Below are 20373 nucleotides of genomic sequence, written 5' to 3' on the forward strand. Positions count from 1 at the left end.
AAGCTTGTCTAACATCAACTTTATGCAAAAATGTTCAGTGGTGGAAAAAAGTACCCAATTGTTACACTTTTAAATTGATTATTATTAAGACGACTCAAGTAAAATTGAAAAGTCACCGAGTAAAATACCAATTGAGTAAAAGTCTCAAAGTACAGTATTTGGTATTAAATATACTTATAAAAGAAAACTATAATTTCAAATGTCTTATGTGAAGCAAACCAGATTATTTATTTATATATAAACAATGTATGGATAAGCCAGGGGCATTCCAACAATCAGACATCATTTACAAACGAAGCACTTGTGTTTAGTGAGTCCACCAAATCAGAAGCAGTAGTGATGACCCGCACTCTCTTGATAAGTGCATGAATTTGACCATTTTCCTGTCCTGCTAAGCATTCGGGAATGTTACGAGTAAGTCTGAGTGTCAGAGAAAGGGTACGGGAGTAAAGAGTACATATTTTCTTTAGGACTGTAGTAGAGTAAAACTAAAAGTTGTCAAATCTAAATAGTAAATTACAGATACAAAAACGACTTAAGTACTTCAAAGTATTTTTGTGTATTTACTTTACACCACTGAAAATGGTTTAATCCATGTTGTTTCAATACACAAACCAGACATCAATCGGAAGGCAAGTGGATGCTACAGAGACTCAGTGTAACTGTAATAACTGTAGATGATAACATGTATTAAATCAGCATAATCATTTAGACCACATTGACATATTTGACTCATGGCTGATGTCTGCCTTTCTTAGGTTTCCACTAGAGGTCTTCACAGATCCACCCGTAACCGAATACCCGAGAGGGTTCGGATCCAGAATTATAAATAATGTCACAGGTCTGGGTCGGATCTGATACGATTGTCACGGGTATGTGTAATTTTAACGACCAAATAAACACGCAAACCTGGTTTCAAAAAACAGATAAAGCAACCCGGCACGCCTCTCTCCTATTGGACCTAGATAGTTTGTCTGTATGCATTGATATGTAGGCTACGTGTGCCTTTAACAAAAACAAATGTATGTAGTTCTGTCCTTGAGCTGTTCTCGTCTATTAATGTTCTGTATAATGTTTCATGTTTTTTTGTGGACCCCAGGAAGAGTAACTGCTGCTTTTGCAACAGCTAATGGGGATCCTAATAAAATACCAAATACCAAAACCGACTTGTCTGGAAGTACCCGTACAGATCTGCTGCAGTACAGAGAGAGAGAAATCATATAATTTAAGCTGCTCCTCGTTTCACAAGAGTGACATGTCTAGCTTGTTGTTGGCCAATCATAAGTCATCAAAGCAGCAATAGGCTAGACCAGTGTTTTCCAAACTCAGTCCCGGGGACCCTAAGCGGTACACGTTTTGTTTGTTTGCCTTAGCACTACACAGCTGATTCAAATAATCAACTCATCATTAAAAACTTTTATTATTTGAATCAGCTGTGTAGTGCTAAGGCAAACAAACAAAACGTGCACCGCTTAGGGTCCCCGGGACTGAGTTTGGAAAACGCTGGGCTAAAGTCATAGAGCCTCCATGTGTGGCAAAAGTTAGGAAATATCAATGGAATATTTAATTTAAAATGACGGAAGTTAAAGGAGAGGGATAGGCTACAAAGAGCCAACAGGTAGGCTGCTACTTAATATTCTGAATGAAGTTGTTTCTAACTGTGTAGGACGAGAATAACACAGGCTGCTATTCACTCTACCGTAGAGCGACGGCTTAGTCGGTTGCCGTTTCTCCCTCCCTCTTCCCTGCTCCCAGTGTCACTAGCTGACATGTCCTGCTAGAGCTCTACCTCTCCCTCCCTCTTCCCTGCTCCCCGTGTCACTAGCTGACACGTCCTGCTAGAGCTCTACCTCTCCCTCCCTCTTCCCTGCTCCCCGTGTCACTAGCTGACACGTCCTGCTAGAGCTCTACCTCTCCCTCGCTTTATCAACTCCGGTCGCTTAAAAATTGACTTTAATGTGAATTCCCTCACTCGTATCCGGACTGGATCCGACCAGGTCTACGCAGAATGGGTCTAGTTGTCCTCGTGTCCATTCGGAACGGGTCTCTATATTTAACAAAAAAATGTAGGCATATTGGGTCCGGACGGGAAAGCCCCCAGGTCCATTTCGGAACAGGTACAACTTTTTGAACCCGTGAAGGCCTCTAGTTTTAACATCTTGAGCACTGGAGGCTCTCATCATTCATTAGTACTGGAGGAAAATCCCCATTGATGCCCTGTCCATTTTACTTACAATAGTTTGGTTGTAGTAGACATTTAATTCCCAGCAACCTTCGCTGTGTTGAAAGTGACCCCTATAGATCACCTCCCACTTCCTAAAACCAACAAAACAAACTCCTGTGTTCCACAATTCAATGCAGCAAGACAACAGGACGACATCACAGAAATCGGATTCCAGCTCCAAACTGGACCCCGTCGCATATCCTAAAACAAACAAAGACCAAAGTGTCATTTCTTAACAGTAACCCAATACCCTTTTCACAATACTGAGCTAAACATCTAGCTGTACTGGGCTGGCCTGGTTACACAACCACCACATTTGCTGAAACCATTATGGAAATGACACAGGAAAATAAATGAACCAAGCCAGTACGGTTTGAGTTGGCCCTTTATGGTGAACCATCTCCAGTGCATTCGGAAAGCATTCAGACCCCTTTTTGTTACGTTACAGGCCTTATTCTACAATGGATTAAATCGTTTTCCCCCCCTCGTCCATCTACACACTACCCCATAATGAAAAAGCAAAAACAGGTTTTTCGAAATCTTTGCTAATTCATAAGAAAAAAACAAAAATAGATATCACATTTACATCAGAGATCTCAGAAGACATAAGAATTGTTGACTTGCATAAAGCTGAAACGGGTTACAAAAGTATCTCTAAAAGCCTTGATGTTCATCAGTCCACGGTAAGACACATTGTCTATAAATGGAGAAAGTTCAGCACTGTTTCTACTCTCCCTAGGAGTGGCCGTCCTGCAAAGATGACTGCAAGAGGACAGCGCAGAATGCTAGAGTGTCAGCTAAAGACTTACAGAAATCTCTGGAACATGCTAACATCTCCGTTGACGAGTCTACAATACGCAAAACACTAAACAAGAATGGTGTTCATGGCAGGACACCCCGGAAGAAGACACTGCTGTCCAAAAAAAACATTGCTGCACGTCTGAAGTTCGCAAAAGAGCACCTGAATGTTCCACAGCGCTACTGGCAAAATATTCTGTGGACAGATGAAACTACAGTTGAGTTGTTTGGAAGGAACACACAGCACTATGTGTGGAGAAAAAAAGGCACAGCACACCAACATCAAACTCATCCCAATTGTAAAGTATAGTGGAGGGAGCATTGTGGTTTGGGGCTGCTTTGCTGCCTCAGGGCCTGGACAGCTTGCTAACATCGATGGAAAAATGAATTCCCAAGATCATCAAGACATTTTGTAGGAGAATGTAAGGTTATCTGTCCGCCAATTGAAGCTCAACTGAAGTTGGGTGATGCAACAGGACAACGACTCAAAACACAGAAGTAAATCAACAACAGAATGGCTTCTTCAACAAAAGAAAATACACCTTCTGGAATGGCCCAGTCAGAGTCCTGACCTCAACCCAATTGAGATGCTGTGGCATGACCTCAAGCTGTTCACACCAGACATGGCAAGAATATTGCTGAACTGAAACAGTTTTGTAAAGAAGAATGGTCCAAGATTCCTCCTGATTGTTGCACAGGTCTGATCCGCAACTACAGAAAACGTTTGGTTGGGGTTATTGCTGCCAAAGGAGGGTCAACCAGTTATTAAATCCAAGGTTTCACATGCTTTTCCCACCCTGCACTGTGAATCTCTACACAATGTTTTCAAGAGACATAAGTGTGATATTAGTTTAAGCAGACTGTGTTTGTCTATTGTTGTGACTTAGATGAAGATCAGATCAAACGTTATGACCAATTTATGCAGAAATCCAGGTATTTCCAAATGGTTCACATTCTTTTTCTTGTTACTCAGCATTCAGACCCTTTACTCAGTACTTTGTTGAAGCACCCTTGGCAGCGATTACAGCCTCGAGTCTTCTTGGGTATAACGCTACAAGCATGGCACACCTGTATTTGTGGAGTTTCTCCCATTCTTCTCTGCAGATCCTCTCAAGCTTTGTCAGGTTGGATTGGGAGCGTTGCTGCGCAGCTATTTTCAGGTCTCTCCAGAGATGTTCGATCAGGTTCAAGTCCAGGCTCTGGCTGGGCCACTCAAGGACATTGAGACTTGTCCCAAAGCCACACCTGCAATGTCTTGGCTGTGTGCTTAGCGTCTATGCCCTGTTGGAAGGTGAACCGCCGCCCCAGTCTGAGCGCTCTGGAGCAGGTTTTCAAGGATCTCTCTGTACTTTGCTCCGTTCATCATTCCCTCCATCCTGACTAGTCTCCTAGTCCCTGCCGCTGAAAAACATCCCCACAGCATGATGCTGCCACCACCATGCTTCACCTTAGCGATGGTGCTAGGTTTCCTCCAGACATGACGCTTGGCATTCAGGCGAAAGAGTTCAATCTTGGTTTCATCAGACCAGAGAATGTTTCTTATGATCTGAGAGTCCTTTCGGTGCCTTTCTGTCAAGTGCCTTTTACTGAGTGTTTCTGTCTGGCCACTCTACCATAAAGGCCTGATTGGTGGAGTGCTGCAGAGATGGTTGTCCTTCTGGAAGATTTCCCACATCTCCACAGAGGAACTCTGGAGCTCTGTCAGAGGGACCATTGGGTTCTTGTTCACCTCCCTGACCAAGGCCACTGCGTTCTTGGGGACAGTCAATGCTGCAGAAATGTTTTGGTACCTTCCCCAGATCTGTGCCTTGACACAATCCTGTCTCGGAGCTCTACAGACATTTCCTTCGACCTCATGGCTTGGTTTTTGCTCTGACATGCACTGTCAACAATGGGACCTTATATAGACAGGTGTGTGCCTTTCCAAATCATCTCCAAACAATTTAAATTGACCACAGGTGGACTCCAATCAAGTTGTAGAAACAAGGATGATCAATGGAAACAGGATGCACTGGAGCTCAATTTCGAGTCTCATAGCCAAGGGTCTGAATACTTATGTAAATATTATTATTATTTTTTTTATACATTTGCAAACATTTCTAAAACCCTGTTTTTGCTTCATTATGGGGTATAGTGTGTAAATTGATGGAAAACATTTATTTATTACATTTTTGAATAAGGCTGTAACGTAACAGTGAAGGGGTCTGAATACTTTACGAATACACTATATGAACCATATAGTATAGTTTCTAAGCTATGGACTATCATGTCATGGTTTGATAACAGGAAGGGCAGATAATAGGCTACCTGTCTCCACTCTGGACGCCCATGGGAATGCAGTAGTTGAGCTCCAGCCGGGCGATGTTTCCGAGTCGCAGCACGATTCCCGCTCCATAGGACCAGCGGATACACTCTGCCAGCTTACTCAGGTGTGCTCGAGGCCCGTCACCTGGAGCAACACACATACACACCACAGCCTGAGGGGTCATGACACCTCAAAAGCACAAGAAAGCGGATTTCCACACCCACCATGTCAGATAGTTCTGAAATCGTTTTTTTTGTTGTTAAAAACTAATAAGATTAGCATTCCCAGAAACATTTTGTTGAAATCTAATTGGCTCTCTACATATTACTAGGTCATTCCACTCCTCTACATACATACATACATACATAATTGTGATGGAGTCCTGTGGATTTCTCATACTGATGAATTTGAACATAGATTCAGCTTCTAAAGATATTACAGCTATCATCACAGAAGATCTGACACTTCCACATCATAGATTGTGGGGTTCAATTACATCTTTAAAACACACACCATAGTTGAGGTTACACAGGTTCCCAGCATTGAGGAAGAAGTGGGTCCTGAAAAGGTCTCCGAATCCCCCTTTGCCTGGACGGAAGGGCAGTGGAGTATACAGGTGGACGGCTCCAGCCCAATACACCTCACCTCCCAGGTAGTCACCTGGTCATTCAGACAATAAAACCACACGATGTGAGAAAGTTAACCATTTTAAAATTTTTTTAAAAAATCGGACTTCATTCAAACGGACAGAGGATAACATCTCACCTTCACTCTGTGGGCCGATGCTGTACATACTGAATCCTCTGACGCTAGTAGGACCACCAAGATAGAACCTAAAGAGACATATCGGTAGAAACCATAGAAACAATCTCTAAAAAAAAACCATAAAAACAGAATTCCAGCTACATCACAATCATGCTTCAAGGGAAAGAGGATCATTTTGTACATGTATTAAAACAGAGTTGGGCCAATTCCACTCCCCTTGTTTAGGGGGTCTGTGGTCCGACCTGGGATAAACATTTTTATATAGAAGGACTGAGAAGCTCAGTTCTGGTGACTTGAGTGTATATATAGATATATATTCAAAACACCATCTAAAACAATTTCCACCTCCAGAAATGAGCCCCAAAAACATATTGGTAAAAATGTTTAAATTATTTGTACCATATATCCTGTCCATGGTATATTGTCAGATGTTCTATTAGTCATAGGCATTATCACCTCTAGCCAACTGATGCTGCATAGGGGCTATAACATGTACATAGGCTGAAGCATGGGGTCTGTCCATCTGCATTTACCCTACTGGACACAACATTCTGAATGTTATTATTTTTAAATATACAGTACCAGTCAAAAGTTTGGACACACCTACTCATTCCAGGGTCTTTACTTTTTTACTATTTTCTACATTGTAGAATAATAGTGAAGACATCAACACTATTAAATAACACATATGGAATCATATAGTAACCCAAAAAATATATTTTATATTTGAGATACTTTGAAGTATCTTAAACAGATTACCGACCATTTTGAATCCCACCGTACCTTCTCCGCTATGCAATCTGGTTTCAGAGCTGGTCATGAGTGCACCTCAGCCACACTCAAGGTCCTAAACAACATCATAACTACCATCGATAAGAAACATTACTGTGCAGCCGTATTCATCGACCTGGCCAAGGCTTTCGACTCTGTCAATCACCACATTCTTATTGGCAGACTCGACAGCCTTGGTTTCTCAAATGATTGCCTCGCCTGGTTTACCAATTACTTCTCTGATCGATTTAACACACTGAACTCTGAGGTCCTGTTGTCCGGACCTCTGGCAGTCTCTATGGGGGTGCCACAGGGTTCAATCCTCGGTCCGACTCTCTTCTCTGTATACATCAATGATGTTGCTCTTGCTGCTGGTGATTCTCTAGTACACCTCTATGCAGACGACACCATTCTATATACTTCTGGCCCCTCTTTGGACACTTGCTAACAAACCTCCAGACGAGCTTCAATGCCATACAACTCTCCTTCCGTGGCCTCCAACTGCTCTTAAACGCAAGTAAAACTAAATGCATGCTATTCAACCGATCACTGCCCGCACCTGCTCGCTCGTCCAGCATCATTACACTAGACGGCTCTGACTTAGAATACGTGTACAACTACAAATACCTAGGTGTCTGGGTAGACTGAGTCTCCTTCCAGACTCACACTAAGCATCTTCAATCCAAAATTAAATCTAGAATTGGCTTCCTATATCGCAGCATCCTTCTCTCATGCTGCCAAACATACCCTCGTAAAACTGACCATCCTACCGATCCTCGACTTCGGTGATGTCATCTATAAAATAGCCTCCAACACTCTACTCAACAAATTGGATGCAGTCTATCACAGTGCCATCCGTTTTGTCACCAAAGCCCCATACACTACCCAACATTGCGACCTGTATGCTCTCGTTGGTTGGCCCTCGCTTCATACTCGTCGCCAAACCCACTGGCTACAGGTTATCTACAAGTCTCTGCTAGGTAAAGCCCTGCCTTATCTCAGCTCATTGGTCACCATAGCAGCACCCACTCGTAGCACGCGCTCCAGCAGGTATATCTCACTGGTCACCCCCAAAGCCAATTCCTCCTTTGGTTGTCTTTCCTTCCAGTTCTCTGCTGCCAATGACTGGAACGAACTGAAAAAATCTCTGAAGCTGGAGACTCATATCTCCCTCACTAGATCTAAGCACCAGCTGTCAGAGCAGCTCACAGATCACTGCACCCGTACATAGCAAATCTGTAAACAGCCCATCTACCTACCTACCTCATCCCCATACAGTATTTATTTATTTATCTTGCTCCTTTGCACCCCAGTATCTCTACTTGCACATTCATCCTCTGCACATCTACCATTCCAGTGTTTAATTGCTATATTGTAATTACTTCGCCACCATGGCCTATTTCTTGTCTTAACTCCCTTATCTTACCTCATTTGCACTCACTGTATATAGACTTTGTTTTCTTTTGTTCTACTGTATTATTGACTGTTTTGTTTATTCCATGTGTAACTCTGTTGTTGTATGTGTCGAACTGCTTTGCTTTATCTTGGCCAGGTCGCAGTTGCAAATGAGAACTTGTTCTCAACTAGCCTACCTGGTTAAATAAAGGTGAAATAAAAAAATAAAGTAGCCACCCTTTGCCTTGATGACAGCTTTGTACACTCTTGGCATTCTCTCAACCAGCTTCATGAGGTAGTCACCTGGAATGCATTTCAATTAACAGGTGAATGACTAGCTGTGTCAACTTTTGACTGGTACTGTATAAATAATGACTAATTATTCACTTGAATTACTATTATATATTTGTTCCATTTAAGACCAATTTCTCCTTTGAGATTTGTTGCCAGGATGCTTGAAACTCTGGTTGTAACCAAATCTGTTAAATGACACCACCTGAAGGAGAAACAGTTGTAACTGAGTCTGTAAAAAGGTGTCACTTGAAGGAGTAAAGAAATAAAATGGTAGCAAACTGACACCGCTCTGGTTTAACAAAGGCCAAAACTGCTTTCAAAAAGGCTTTTCCCGCGATGGCATTAATAATTGTTGTACATTGACAGAGTACATGCTTCCCTCCCCATCACAACCTGAATGCACCTTGAGAGGAAAACCTTTCATATAGAACGCACAACAACAAGCCGACCAGAGAAACAGTGTTAGGTTCTAACACACAACAACAACAAGCCGACCAGAGAAACAGTGTTAGGTTCTAACACACAACAACAACAAGCCGACCAGGGAAACAGTGTTAGGTTGTAAAACACAACAACAAGCCGACCAGAGAAACAGTGTTAGGTTCTAACACACAACAACAACAAGCCGACCAGAGAAACAGTGTTAGGTTCTAACACACAACAACAACAAGCCGACCAGAGAAACAGTGTTAGGTTCTAACACACAACAACAACAAGCCGACCAGAGAAACAGTGTTAGGTTCTAACACACAACAACAACAAGCCGGTCAGAGAAACAGTGTTAGGTTCTAACACACAACAACAACAAGCCGACCAGAGAAACAGCGTTAGGTTCAAACACACAACAACAAGCCGACCAGGGAAACAGTGTTAGGTTGTAAAACACAACAACAACAAGCCGACCAGGGAAACAGTGTTAGGTTGTAAAACACAACAACAAGCCAACCAGGGAAACGGTGTTAGGTTGTAAAACACAACAACAAGCCAACCAGGGAAACGGTGTTAGGTTCTAACACACAACAACAACAAGCCAACCAGGGAAACGGTGTTAGGTTCTAACACACAACAACAACAAACCGACCAGGGAAACGGTGTTAGGTTCTAACACACAACAACAACAAGCCGACCAGAGAAACAGTGTTAGGTTCTAACACACAACAACAACAACAACAACAAGCCGACAACAACAGCGTTAGGTTCTAACACACAACAACAACAAGCCGACCAGAGAAACAGCGTTAGGTTCAAACACACAACAACAAGCCGACCAGGGAAACAGTGTTAGGTTGTAAAACACAACAACAACAAGCCGACCAGGGAAACAGTGTTAGGTTGTAAAACACAACAACAAGCCAACCAGGGAAACAGTGTTAGGTTGTAAAACACAACAACAAGCCAACCAGGGAAACGGTGTTAGGTTCTAACACACAACAACAACAAACCAACCAGGGAAACGGTGTTAGGTTCTAACACACTCACGGGAAGCTTAGTAAAGCTTAAACCAAGTTTATTCATCCACTGGGTCATACAGCTGCATAAGACAAGGAACATATTCATACAAGCACCTGCATTTAACCCTTTCTCCTATGCTGAGCCCCTTCCTTACACATCTAAACAGCCAATACATCTGTTGCTAAGATTATATTCTTCCTCACTTCATCTGACCTCGGCCACAAATTCCTCACTCCTCCCCACAGGATCCCTGGATGTCCAACAAAAAAAATATCCTGACAGAATGTAAACATTATACATTCCCCCCCGTCTCCCTCGGTGACATGAATAAGTATATTTAATATCTAAAAAGTCAGAACCCATCAATAGGTCAACTATTCTACTAGGTTGGTTGTCTGATTTGTGTTAACAACATGACATGGTGAAAAATAGTAGCACTGGAAAGTTGAGGCTTTGAATGACGCTGCAGTAGCTACAATAGACTAGACACCACTGTCTGAGTTGAGCGCCACGGCCCATTATAGACCATTTAATTCCCTTCATCTGAACATCAGTGTCAGCAACAATCATGCATGTCAGTTCAGTGCACACATCTTAACAGAGAACATTAAATATTTGGGAATATATTTCATAGCCTAACACTGAAGCGTGTATTTTCTATGTCATCTCCAAACCAGAGACTTTTATTTTGGATCTACACAGATCTCAAAAACGACCTCTCCAGAATCCATATGACAGAAATCCATCGAACTTTAACCCCCGACTGACTATACAGTATAAAGACAACATGGCAGGGCCACATTAAACATCGGCTAGCGTGCCATGTTCGACACCCCTGCGTTTCAATTATGGTTTTGTGAAACGGAGAGAAGTATTGTCTTACCTGTCAGCAATGCAAGTTGGCTTATCTCCAATGGGCAGGAGGCATCCGCCCCAGAGAGATGCAGACAGGACCTGGAAGATCGAGGACGAGGTCTCAACAAATGTGCTCTTTTATCACACATTTTTCCCAACCTGGTCAAAACCATTTGTCAACCCTCCATCAACAAGCTGTTTACATAGGCTCAGGCTCTCCCTCTCCTGCTGTCTCAAACTCTGAATGCCCGGCTACGAAAAGCCAACTGACATTTACTCCTGAGGTGCTGACCTGTTTCCCCTTTATACAACCATTGTGATTATTATCTGAACCTGCTGGTCATTTATGAACATTTTAACATCTTGAACAACTATCTGGCCTTAACGACCATGTCATTTTATAATCTCCACCCAGCACAGCTAGAAGAGAACTGGCCACCCCTCAGAGCCTGGTTCCTCTCTAGGTTTCTTTCTAGGGAGTTTTTCCTAGCCGCCGTGCTTCTACATCTGCATGGCTTGCTGTTTGGGGTTTTAGGCTGGGTTTCTATATAAGCAATGTGACACCTGCTGACATAAATAGGGTTTTATAAATACATTTGATTGATTGATGGTTATAACTTGTTTACTATAAAGATGGTCCAGAACCAGTTCAATACTCAGATTGAGATCCAACTTGTGATTCATGTGTGTAACTAAAGTTTTTCGCACAAATTTCTTCTCGATAAATAGGACGATTTAGTTTCTCACCGAGTCCCAGAAAAGACGTTTGTTAAATTGGAGCTCAAAGTCCTCTTTCAGAAAACTGGCATCTCCTCCAGTGTAGCCAGCCAACTCCTACAAAATCACAACAACGCATCAGCTGAATGAGTTGTTGGTTCAAAGATGGTCTGGGCAAAATGGTTTTATTAAGGTATTACCATTGAATACAACACTGGGCCAGGTAATGTTCACCTAACCTACACACCTGGTTGATTTTCAGCAAGGCTCCCCTCCTGGGAAGGATTGTGGAGTTTCTGGTGTCGATGACCATGGCATGCTATGAGGGCCAAGGAGAAAAGAGAAAAATGTTGAGGAAAAAGTCAAGTGTCTAAGTGGGGCCGAATCTTAACTCGAGATCCACATTAGCAAAGTTTTTTTTTTTTTTTTTTCTCACAAATTTCCCATTGACATCAATGAAGTGTACAGATCTCAGAACAGGAGTTTGGGCCTCAATGTATTACCACGATGTCTTAATCCCTTGGACTAAAAAAAGGGTAGTTGTGAGGGATTGTGAAGCGAAACTCAAGTCCCGGTACCGAGAGTGATGACTTGAGGGAGTGGCCGCTCTCCTCCCGGACTGCGAACGAGGCGGTACGTGCCAGACATCCCAGCTCTCGCCACACACCCTCCCACTTCAGGGTGTGGTTCGTCTTCCAAAGAGGGAACTGTTTGCAAAACAGAGAGGGAGAAAGAAGAGAGAGGATCAACCACTTGCAAATGCATTACAGTAGGATTACATTTAATTTGAAAATAAAATCGATGAGAAGTTCCAATTCTACTCATCGCAGTTAGCATAACAACAGTAAATGAGAACTCGATAGTAATGATAGATGGATGAATGGAAAAATGTTCTTTACACTGAATTCTGTGGAGACGCCACGATCAGTCTCTCTCAGCGAGCTCCATGGAAACTGGCCTGTGACTTTGTAAAAGTTAACAGCGAAACTGCAACAGCAAGAGCAAGTCAATTAGAAGAAGAACAAAAAGAGCCCAGGGATCTATAGAATGAACAACTTAAAGGTGTTCCATCCCCAGGGATCTATAGAATGAACAACTTAAAGGTGTTCCATCCCCAGGGATCTATAGAATGAACAACTTAAAGGTGTTCCATCCCCAGGGATCTATAGAATGAACAACTTAAAGGTGTTCCATCCCCAGAGATCTATAGAATGAACAACTTAAAGGTGTTCCATCCCCAGGGATCTATAGAATGAACAACTTAAAGGTGTTCCATCCCCAGGGATCTATAGAATGAACAACTTAAAGGTGTTCCATCCCCAGGGATCTATAGAATGAACAACTTAAAGGTGTTCCATCCCCAGGGATCTATAGAATGAACAACTTAAAGGTGTTCCATCCCCAGAGATCTATAGAATGAACAACTTAAAGGTGTTCCATCCCCAGGGATCTATAGAATGAACAACTTAAAGGTGTTCCATCCCCAGGGATCTATAGAATGAACAACTTAAAGGTGTTCCATCCCCAGGGATCTATAGAATGAACAACTTAAAGGTGTTCCATCCCCAGGGATCTATAGAATGAACAACTTAAAGGTGCTACACAGAGGAAAACATTCAGAGAAATGCTAAGTGAATTGCAACAGCACAAGGCTCCATTCTAAACAAATCTCCCCCGTATCCAAGGCAACAATGGCAGAGACTCGTGCTTGAGCCTCTTACTTTCGGTTTTGTTTCACCAGCTTAATTGATAATATATTTCACAGCAATTTAGATGGTACAATGATTCTCTCCACTATTCCGTGGCCGTTTTCTCAAATAAACTGAAATTGAGCGAACAGCGTAGAATTTTTACAACCAGGAAATGGCACAGTGATTTCTACATTGCCCGATTGACACGATTTCCACTAGATAACACAGCCACAAAGTAAAAACAGCTTTCCTTCAGATGCCGCACCGGCGGGATTGGCGGGTTGAGTAATACTGTGAAACACGATCATTCCACTATTACTGCAGATATATTATAAACATTTTCAGAAATTACAAATCAAAAAAAGTATAAAATAAAAATCCAGTGTAGCACCTTTAAATGTAAATCTGTGTATTTACAGCACTGCTTCTAATATAATTGCCAGGTTTTTGTTCTCATACTTGCGCTCAAAGTGACCAGGTTGAGGCTTGAAGAAAGACAGCCCATAGGAAGTCTCTTTGGTGCCGTAGGAGAACTGGAATGTAAGCTTTTCCGCACGACCGAAAACATTGGGCAGCTTCAGACCAAGAACCTGCAGTAAGAGGGAGGGGAAAACTAGTCAAAAACCTGACCACAGCGGAGGATGGCACCTCCTAGAGCATGTGTAATCACCACCATAGCTCTTTATAAATTAATCTGTCCTTGATTTCTAATTTCCTCTCTCCTCGCTTCCTTCTCAAAACACATTGGAGAATTTGGTCCAAGGCAGTGTTTCCCAAACTCCATCCTCGTGACCCCAATGGATGCAGGTTGTTGTTGTTCTTCCCACAAGCACCTCACAGCTGATTTTAAATTATTAAAGCTTGATGATTAGTTGAATCGGCTGTGTAGGGCTAGGTTAAAACGTGCACCCCTTGGGGACCCGAGGACCGAGTTTGGAAAACACTGGTCCAAATGGAGGGACATTGGGTCCTTCTCCTCCAATACAATTTAGAAGGAGATAAGGAGATAGGACTCACGACAAGATGACTTGAGATAGAGCCCCAGGAGTTCTCACCATGCTGCCTTCGTTATTTCCAACCATGGTGTTATAGCTACCAGTCATACGTCTCAGCTCAGTCACTTCAAACGTCACATCTAGTCCGTTAGGCAGCGCATCCACCCCTGAAAGGAAGTGTTTTTAAAAAAAAATGTATTACATTTTTGTATTTTTTCGTGTGTTTTAACCACTTTCCCCATTAATTTGTATTATTTTCCCAATGTAATATGCAAAACTTTGGTAGTGATACTGTTCGGATAAAGAACGGATCATCTTTCTAACCACAGTACCTTGTGAGGTATCAATGACAACCTCCACCTGTCTGAAGATACCAAGACGGAGGAGCTTCTGTCTGGCTTCGTGGGCTCTCTTCATGACCTACAAAAAAATAATTAAAAATAAATAAATAAACAAAGTAAGTTATACTTTTGCTACAGTCTCCACAGCGTCTCCATACACAGCGTTTCCCCACTAGCTCCGGCTGTCGGCTATACAGCCGATTAGACTCATTTTCAGAAAGGTACTTTTTCCTCACTGAAATAAACTAGGCTACTTTTCAATTGGCTAGTCAGAAAAAAAAGGTCTGAAGAACCCTCTCCCGCTAGAATGAACGATATGCATCTTTTAGCGATCTATTGACAGGACATGTGCCTGTAAATCACAAAGCGAGCAAAGACAGGGAAACACTGCTGGTTTGACAGTCTGCTGTGTGTCCCGACTCTCGGTACCTGGGTGTGTGCGCTGAGGTTGCAGTCAAATTTCTTTACAGGTATGGTGAGAGCATATGGAAAGCCGTTTACATATATTCATGATTTTTTTTATATCCATAAAACTATTCTAAATCTATTGCATTTTTTTAAATAAATAAAAAGAACATAAGATTTTTTGGGGATAAACATTTAAAATTATTTTATGGAAAAATACAATTATTGATATAAAACAAATCATGAATATATGTTAACATCTTTCATTAGAGAACATGAATTTGCATGTCCCATATAATGTGGGAACGACAAGTCAACATCCACTTAGTCTATTGTTTTCTAGCACATTCCTTTCTTTTCGGGTCAGATATTAAAAGGGATACAATTTGTATGTCTCTGTGTCCAGAAAGAAGAAAGTTTGAGGTAGTTTTGCGAGCCAATGCTAACTAGCGTTAGCAGATACCCATGGACTTCTAGTCATTGCGCTAATGCTAGTTAGCAATTGCGCTAGTTAGCAACTTAATTTAAACTGCACGCAAAGATATAAATGGAATCCACAAGTTAATCTAGAATGCATTTAAGAACTACACCATGTCCTGGCCAGTGAGGAAAAAATGTTTCTGAAGCAGCCACGGCGTGGTGGCACATAGGCTATTTACTGTGCTTTGACTGATGAACAGCAAGACTGACTAGTTTATAAAAGGTGTCGAACTGACTGAATAAAGTCCATCTCATATATTCTTGCCATTCATACAATGTAGTTATCTGTCCATGGTATCGCATCGGGACAAGTACACCTTGTCTTGTATTTTGATATGAAGTTCATCCATGCTTGCCAGACAGTGACATTTAAAATGAGTGACTCATCAGTAGCCTACTGAATTGCATCGGTAAGAGAGCTGTTAATTTGGCTTATTTGCATACCGGTAGACTTTTTGGCAATTATCAGGAGATAAACTATCAAAAACATTAAATGAAGTTGGTGAATCCTCCTCACTGCAGGAACATAAGATAGGCTAAGTGGAGAAAGCCTCACTCTGGTCCAAAATATGATTAAAGAAAACAGATTGAATAGTTTTAAAAGATAATGATTTATATGGTATTTCAAAGATATTGATATAGGTCTATTGATTTAATCAAAGTGTTGACAATAGACTAGTCAACTGCGGCTTTCTGTGTAGCAAAGCCCATGTTTAACACCTGCTTCATTATTCAATGATACCTGTATTGCACAAAGCTGAGAAAATGAGTAAAAGGAAGCTTGAAACCCACGGAAGTCAGCAGACTCTTACAGGATTCTTAAGGCCCAGTGCACTCAATTTTTTTTCTCCCTATGTTTTATATAATATTGTACAACAGCTGATGAAACAACACTGTAAAATATGTAGATCAGTGTTATTTCCTGATAGTTACTGGTTGAAAATACAATCTAGCATTAGAATGAGGCCACCAAAATAGAGCTTGTTCTGCAAAAAAAAAAAAAACCCTCCCCCAGATCGAGGGAGCCTGGCTGGCTACTGTCTAAACCCCTCCCCAGATCGAGGGAGCCTGGCTGGCTACTGTCTAAACCCCTCCCCAGATCGAGGGAGCCTGGCTGGCTACTGTCTAAACCCCTCCCCCAGCCCAAGGGAGCCTGGCTGGCTACTTTTTCTATTTGGCTGGCTACTCCATGTGCTTGTGGAAAACACTGCATACCGTCTCCACACATTAAAATCGGTGGTCTGTATCCTACTGTACTGATTGATAGATTCACTCACGTCAATCAAGTTCTTTGCTCTGAAGACACCAGCAATCTCGTATGTTAAACAATCCTCCTTGGTTCTTCCCAGACCATCTATGTGAACATGCTGGACTATGACCTATAGGACAAATATACAAAGGAGTTATAATCAAAATTGACAGGCAACAATAAAAAGGTCACTTTTACATTCAACCACACAGAAAAGATGAACTAAGAAACAACTTGAGCCGTACATCTTTGTTTTCAAGAACCTCTTGTTTTGATTCCTGCTCCATTTCTGGTGTCTCGATGTCATCCGCATGAACCCCCAACTCAGGTCCCTGCATTGGCAGAGGGTCAAGACTCTGCAACACAACAGAGATTGTGATGAATCAATGACTTACCAGGATACTTCTTGTATTGTAAAGCTAGTTCTGTAAAGTATCTGTACAAAACCCAAAAGCTAAAATGGCAGTTAGGTGGCTTTAGTGGTTTGGTTATTATGATAAAAGGTAGTTGGTAAATACCATATTGAGATGAACTTGTGCAAGTCATTCTTCAAAATGTCATTAGTTGAAGTTAGTGGAGATTTCAGAATGTGGTTGTAAGCATCTAAGCAAGCGCATGGCGGCACTGGAGAATGGCACTGAAATGTATAGAGGCCGTTTTGCAGGCTCCTGTCCAATTCTGCTATTTTGTGTTTTTTCTTTTTTCTCCCTTCTGGACATCAGAAAAGCGATCACTATCCTCGATTTGGATGAAGATTTCTACATCAATGAGTCGAAGGCACAGGACATACTGCTTACCCAGGACCAGGTCCTAATCTCGGACACTGGGAAGAAACTGCCATGGGTGTACACTGATCAGATTGTCTGATTTGATGATGCACCCCCATGCATTAGTTCTGTAGGCAGCATTCTGCCTTCTCCCGACCGTTCTCAGCCATTAGCTTCGACCCACAACTGCCTCGTGAACTACAATCCCGACACCATGTTTTAGCATTTAGGTTAATAATCATTGCTTGGCAATATGGCTTTCGAAACATATAGCCCTTATCTTTCATCAGCGAGAAAGAAGGTCTATGGTCTAAGGTCTCCATCTATCTATGGGTGCCTCCATCCAACAAAACTACACTTCTGCTACACTTCCCCAAGTTAAAATTATACATAGGTGTTGGAAGCATGCTAGATCGTTGCCTGGAAACCAGATGTTGAATTGCATTGAATTCCAGTGGTGTAAAGTACTTCAGTAAAAATACAACTTTTACTTCACTACATTCCTAAAGAAAATAATGTACTTTTTACTCCATACATTTTCCCCTGACACCCAAAAGTACTTGTTACATTTTGACAGGAAAATTGTCCAATTTACACACTTATCAAGAGAACATCCCTGGTCATCCCTACTGCCTCTGATCTGGCGGACTGACGAAACACAAATGTTTTGTTTATAAATTAATGTCGGAGTGTGCCCCTGGCTATGCATCAAATGTTTTTATTTTTGATGGTGACATCTGGTTTGCTTAATATAAGGAATTTGAAATGGTTTATACTTTTACTTTTGATAGTTAAGTACATTTGAGCAATTCCATTTACTTTTGATACTTAAGAATATTTAAAACCAAATACTTTTACTCAAGTAGTATTTTACTGGGTGACTTTCACTTTTACTTGAGTCATTTTCTATTAAGGTATCTTTACTTTTACTCAAGTAGGACCTTTGAGTACTTTTTCCACCACTGATGAATTCAACATCAGGCAGAAATTAGTGTTTGAATCAGTACGTTTACTCTCACGTCCTCTACAAGACAGAATGTTGAATAAAATCATATTTTAACGCGCTTTACCGGTTGTCCGTGCGGTTGGTCCTTTTGACTGTAGGAATGTGAGACAATATATCCACAGGAAAGTATAATTACATCAACTTTACAAAGCACTGGTAGTGTGTTCAGAAGCATGCACACAACATAAATAATACATACAGAAGACGCACGCATATTTGCCGAGCTCATGCACGTGTTTACATGGTTCTGCGCTTCAGGTGATTGACATCTGATATCAGCAAAACTCCTTCCTACAGAAGGCGCCTTCGTCCAATGACTCGTGTCATGATCCAAGGGCTAACCTATATGATCACTATTTAAGATCCGTGAACGTGTTGCACGAGCAACGTTCACCAATGCTGTTGTTGCAACTATGATCATGTTAATTTCCTTTACTGACATCGACAGTTCATGTATCTGAAGTTCAGCTAGTTTCCATAGTTGGCAAGCTGTCCAACTGGGCCCCTTTCGCTGTACGTGACAGCTAGCTATACTAAGCTAGCTATTGGCTACTGCACTCAGAGGTCATGCTGTCACCCTTTGCATTTTGAGCAGTTATCCTTACCCTCGCGTGGACGGTGCCCATGATTAAGGTATTGAATGTGTAGTCCTTCAAATGTTGGTGTTTATTTTACGAAATTAAAGGACATTTAATTCACGCTCGGCTCAATAGAGATGTAGCTTCGTGGACGGGGGAAGCCATGACACCATCCAAACCACACCCCCAACTCATCCTGGGTGTATTCAAGATGTCAACGTTTCACAGCGTATTGCATTTATTTGATTGAACTTTTATTAAGCTAGGCAAGTCAGTTAAGAACAAATTCTTATTTACAATGACGGCCTACACCGGCCAAACCCTAACCCGGATGAAGCTGGGCCAATTGGGAGTCCCGTAGGACGGCGCACAATCACAACTGGATGTGATGCAGCCTGGATCCGAACCAGGGACTGTAGTGACACCTCTTGCACTGAGATGCAGTGACCTTAGATCGCTGCACAACTAGGGAACTAACATTTTTGACAACAGCTGGTTACTGTAAACACAAAACAATAGTGTACACGTAAAACCTATTGAAGGCAGAGAGATTCATATTTTCAAAACTGAAGCTTTGCTTAATTATCATTATATGATAACATGTACTTGGATTTGTGTAGGACTTTTCGAACAAGTGCATGATGGATGGTGGACAAGCCGAGACAACTTGCATTCAAGAATGTGACCATACTGGGTCCAGACAACATAAGTCTGCCTGTAGCACTAACCCAATTTCACTGTTACGTGATGTATTGTTGTCTCTACCTTCTTGTCCTTTGTGTGATTGTCTGTGCCCAATAATGTTTGTAACATGTTTTGTGCTGCTGCCATGTTGCGTTGCTACCATGTTGTTGTTATGTTGTGTTGCTACCATGCTGTGTTGTCATGAGTTGCTGCCTTGCTGTGTTGTTGTCTTAGGTCTCTCTTTATGTAGTGTTGTGTTGTCTCTCTTGTCGTGATGTGTGTTTTGTCCTATATTTGTATTTTATTTTTAATCCCCGTCCCCGCAGGAGGCCTTTTGGTAGTTGTTCTTAACTGATTTGCCTCGTTATAAAAAAAAAAGTTACATAAAAAATAAAGAAATTACTTTAATTAATGAAGAGTTCATGTAGCCATCAGACATATCAATCAAAATACCACACACTATTTTGACATAAATGTTGCTGAGCTTCTCTGTAAAAGAATGAAGAAAAATACAGAAAGATAATCATATCACAGATTATCTCACAATAATAAACATTTAATCCAGTGAATAAGTAACTGGTTTATGTTTGACTGAAAAGAG

General features: G+C 41.6%; 1 protein-coding gene across 1 annotated transcript; it reads right to left on the reverse strand.

The window, feature by feature from the left end:
- Window positions 1-1399: 1399 nt before the first annotated feature.
- Window positions 1400-19300, reverse strand: LOC110521256 (sorting and assembly machinery component 50 homolog A). The gene is made up of 15 exons (XM_021598710.2): window positions 19116-19300; window positions 16983-17093; window positions 16766-16867; window positions 14595-14682; window positions 14323-14429; window positions 13727-13857; window positions 12476-12563; window positions 12155-12283; window positions 11824-11895; window positions 11607-11693; window positions 10888-10958; window positions 6093-6160; window positions 5841-5987; window positions 5330-5471; window positions 1400-2425 (listed from the first exon to the last, which is right to left on the reverse strand). The coding sequence occupies exons 1-15, from the start codon at window positions 19134-19136 to the stop codon at window positions 2380-2382; spliced, it is 1410 nt and encodes a 469-aa protein (XP_021454385.2). The 5' UTR covers window positions 19137-19300; the 3' UTR covers window positions 1400-2379.
- Between the last annotated feature and the right edge of the window lie 1073 nt (window positions 19301-20373).

Source organism: Oncorhynchus mykiss, chromosome 30, assembly GCF_013265735.2.
Source record: "Oncorhynchus mykiss isolate Arlee chromosome 30, USDA_OmykA_1.1, whole genome shotgun sequence".
In the NCBI taxonomy this organism is placed as follows: Eukaryota; Metazoa; Chordata; class Actinopteri; order Salmoniformes; family Salmonidae; genus Oncorhynchus; species Oncorhynchus mykiss.

What these genes read in the sequence shown, in the direction of transcription:
- LOC110521256 (XM_021598710.2), bottom strand. Translation starts at nt 19,136, where the DNA reads ATGGGCACCGTCCACGCGAGG. An exon ending in AGGTTCTTGAAAACAAAGAT is followed by an intron (nt 16,868 to 16,982) that starts GTACGGCTCAAG and finishes TTTGTCCTATAG; the next exon opens with GTCATAGTCCAGCATGTTCA. An exon ending in GCGTCTCCACAGAATTCAGT is followed by an intron (nt 12,284 to 12,475) that starts GTAAAGAACATT and finishes TTTTGCAAACAG; the next exon opens with TTCCCTCTTTGGAAGACGAA.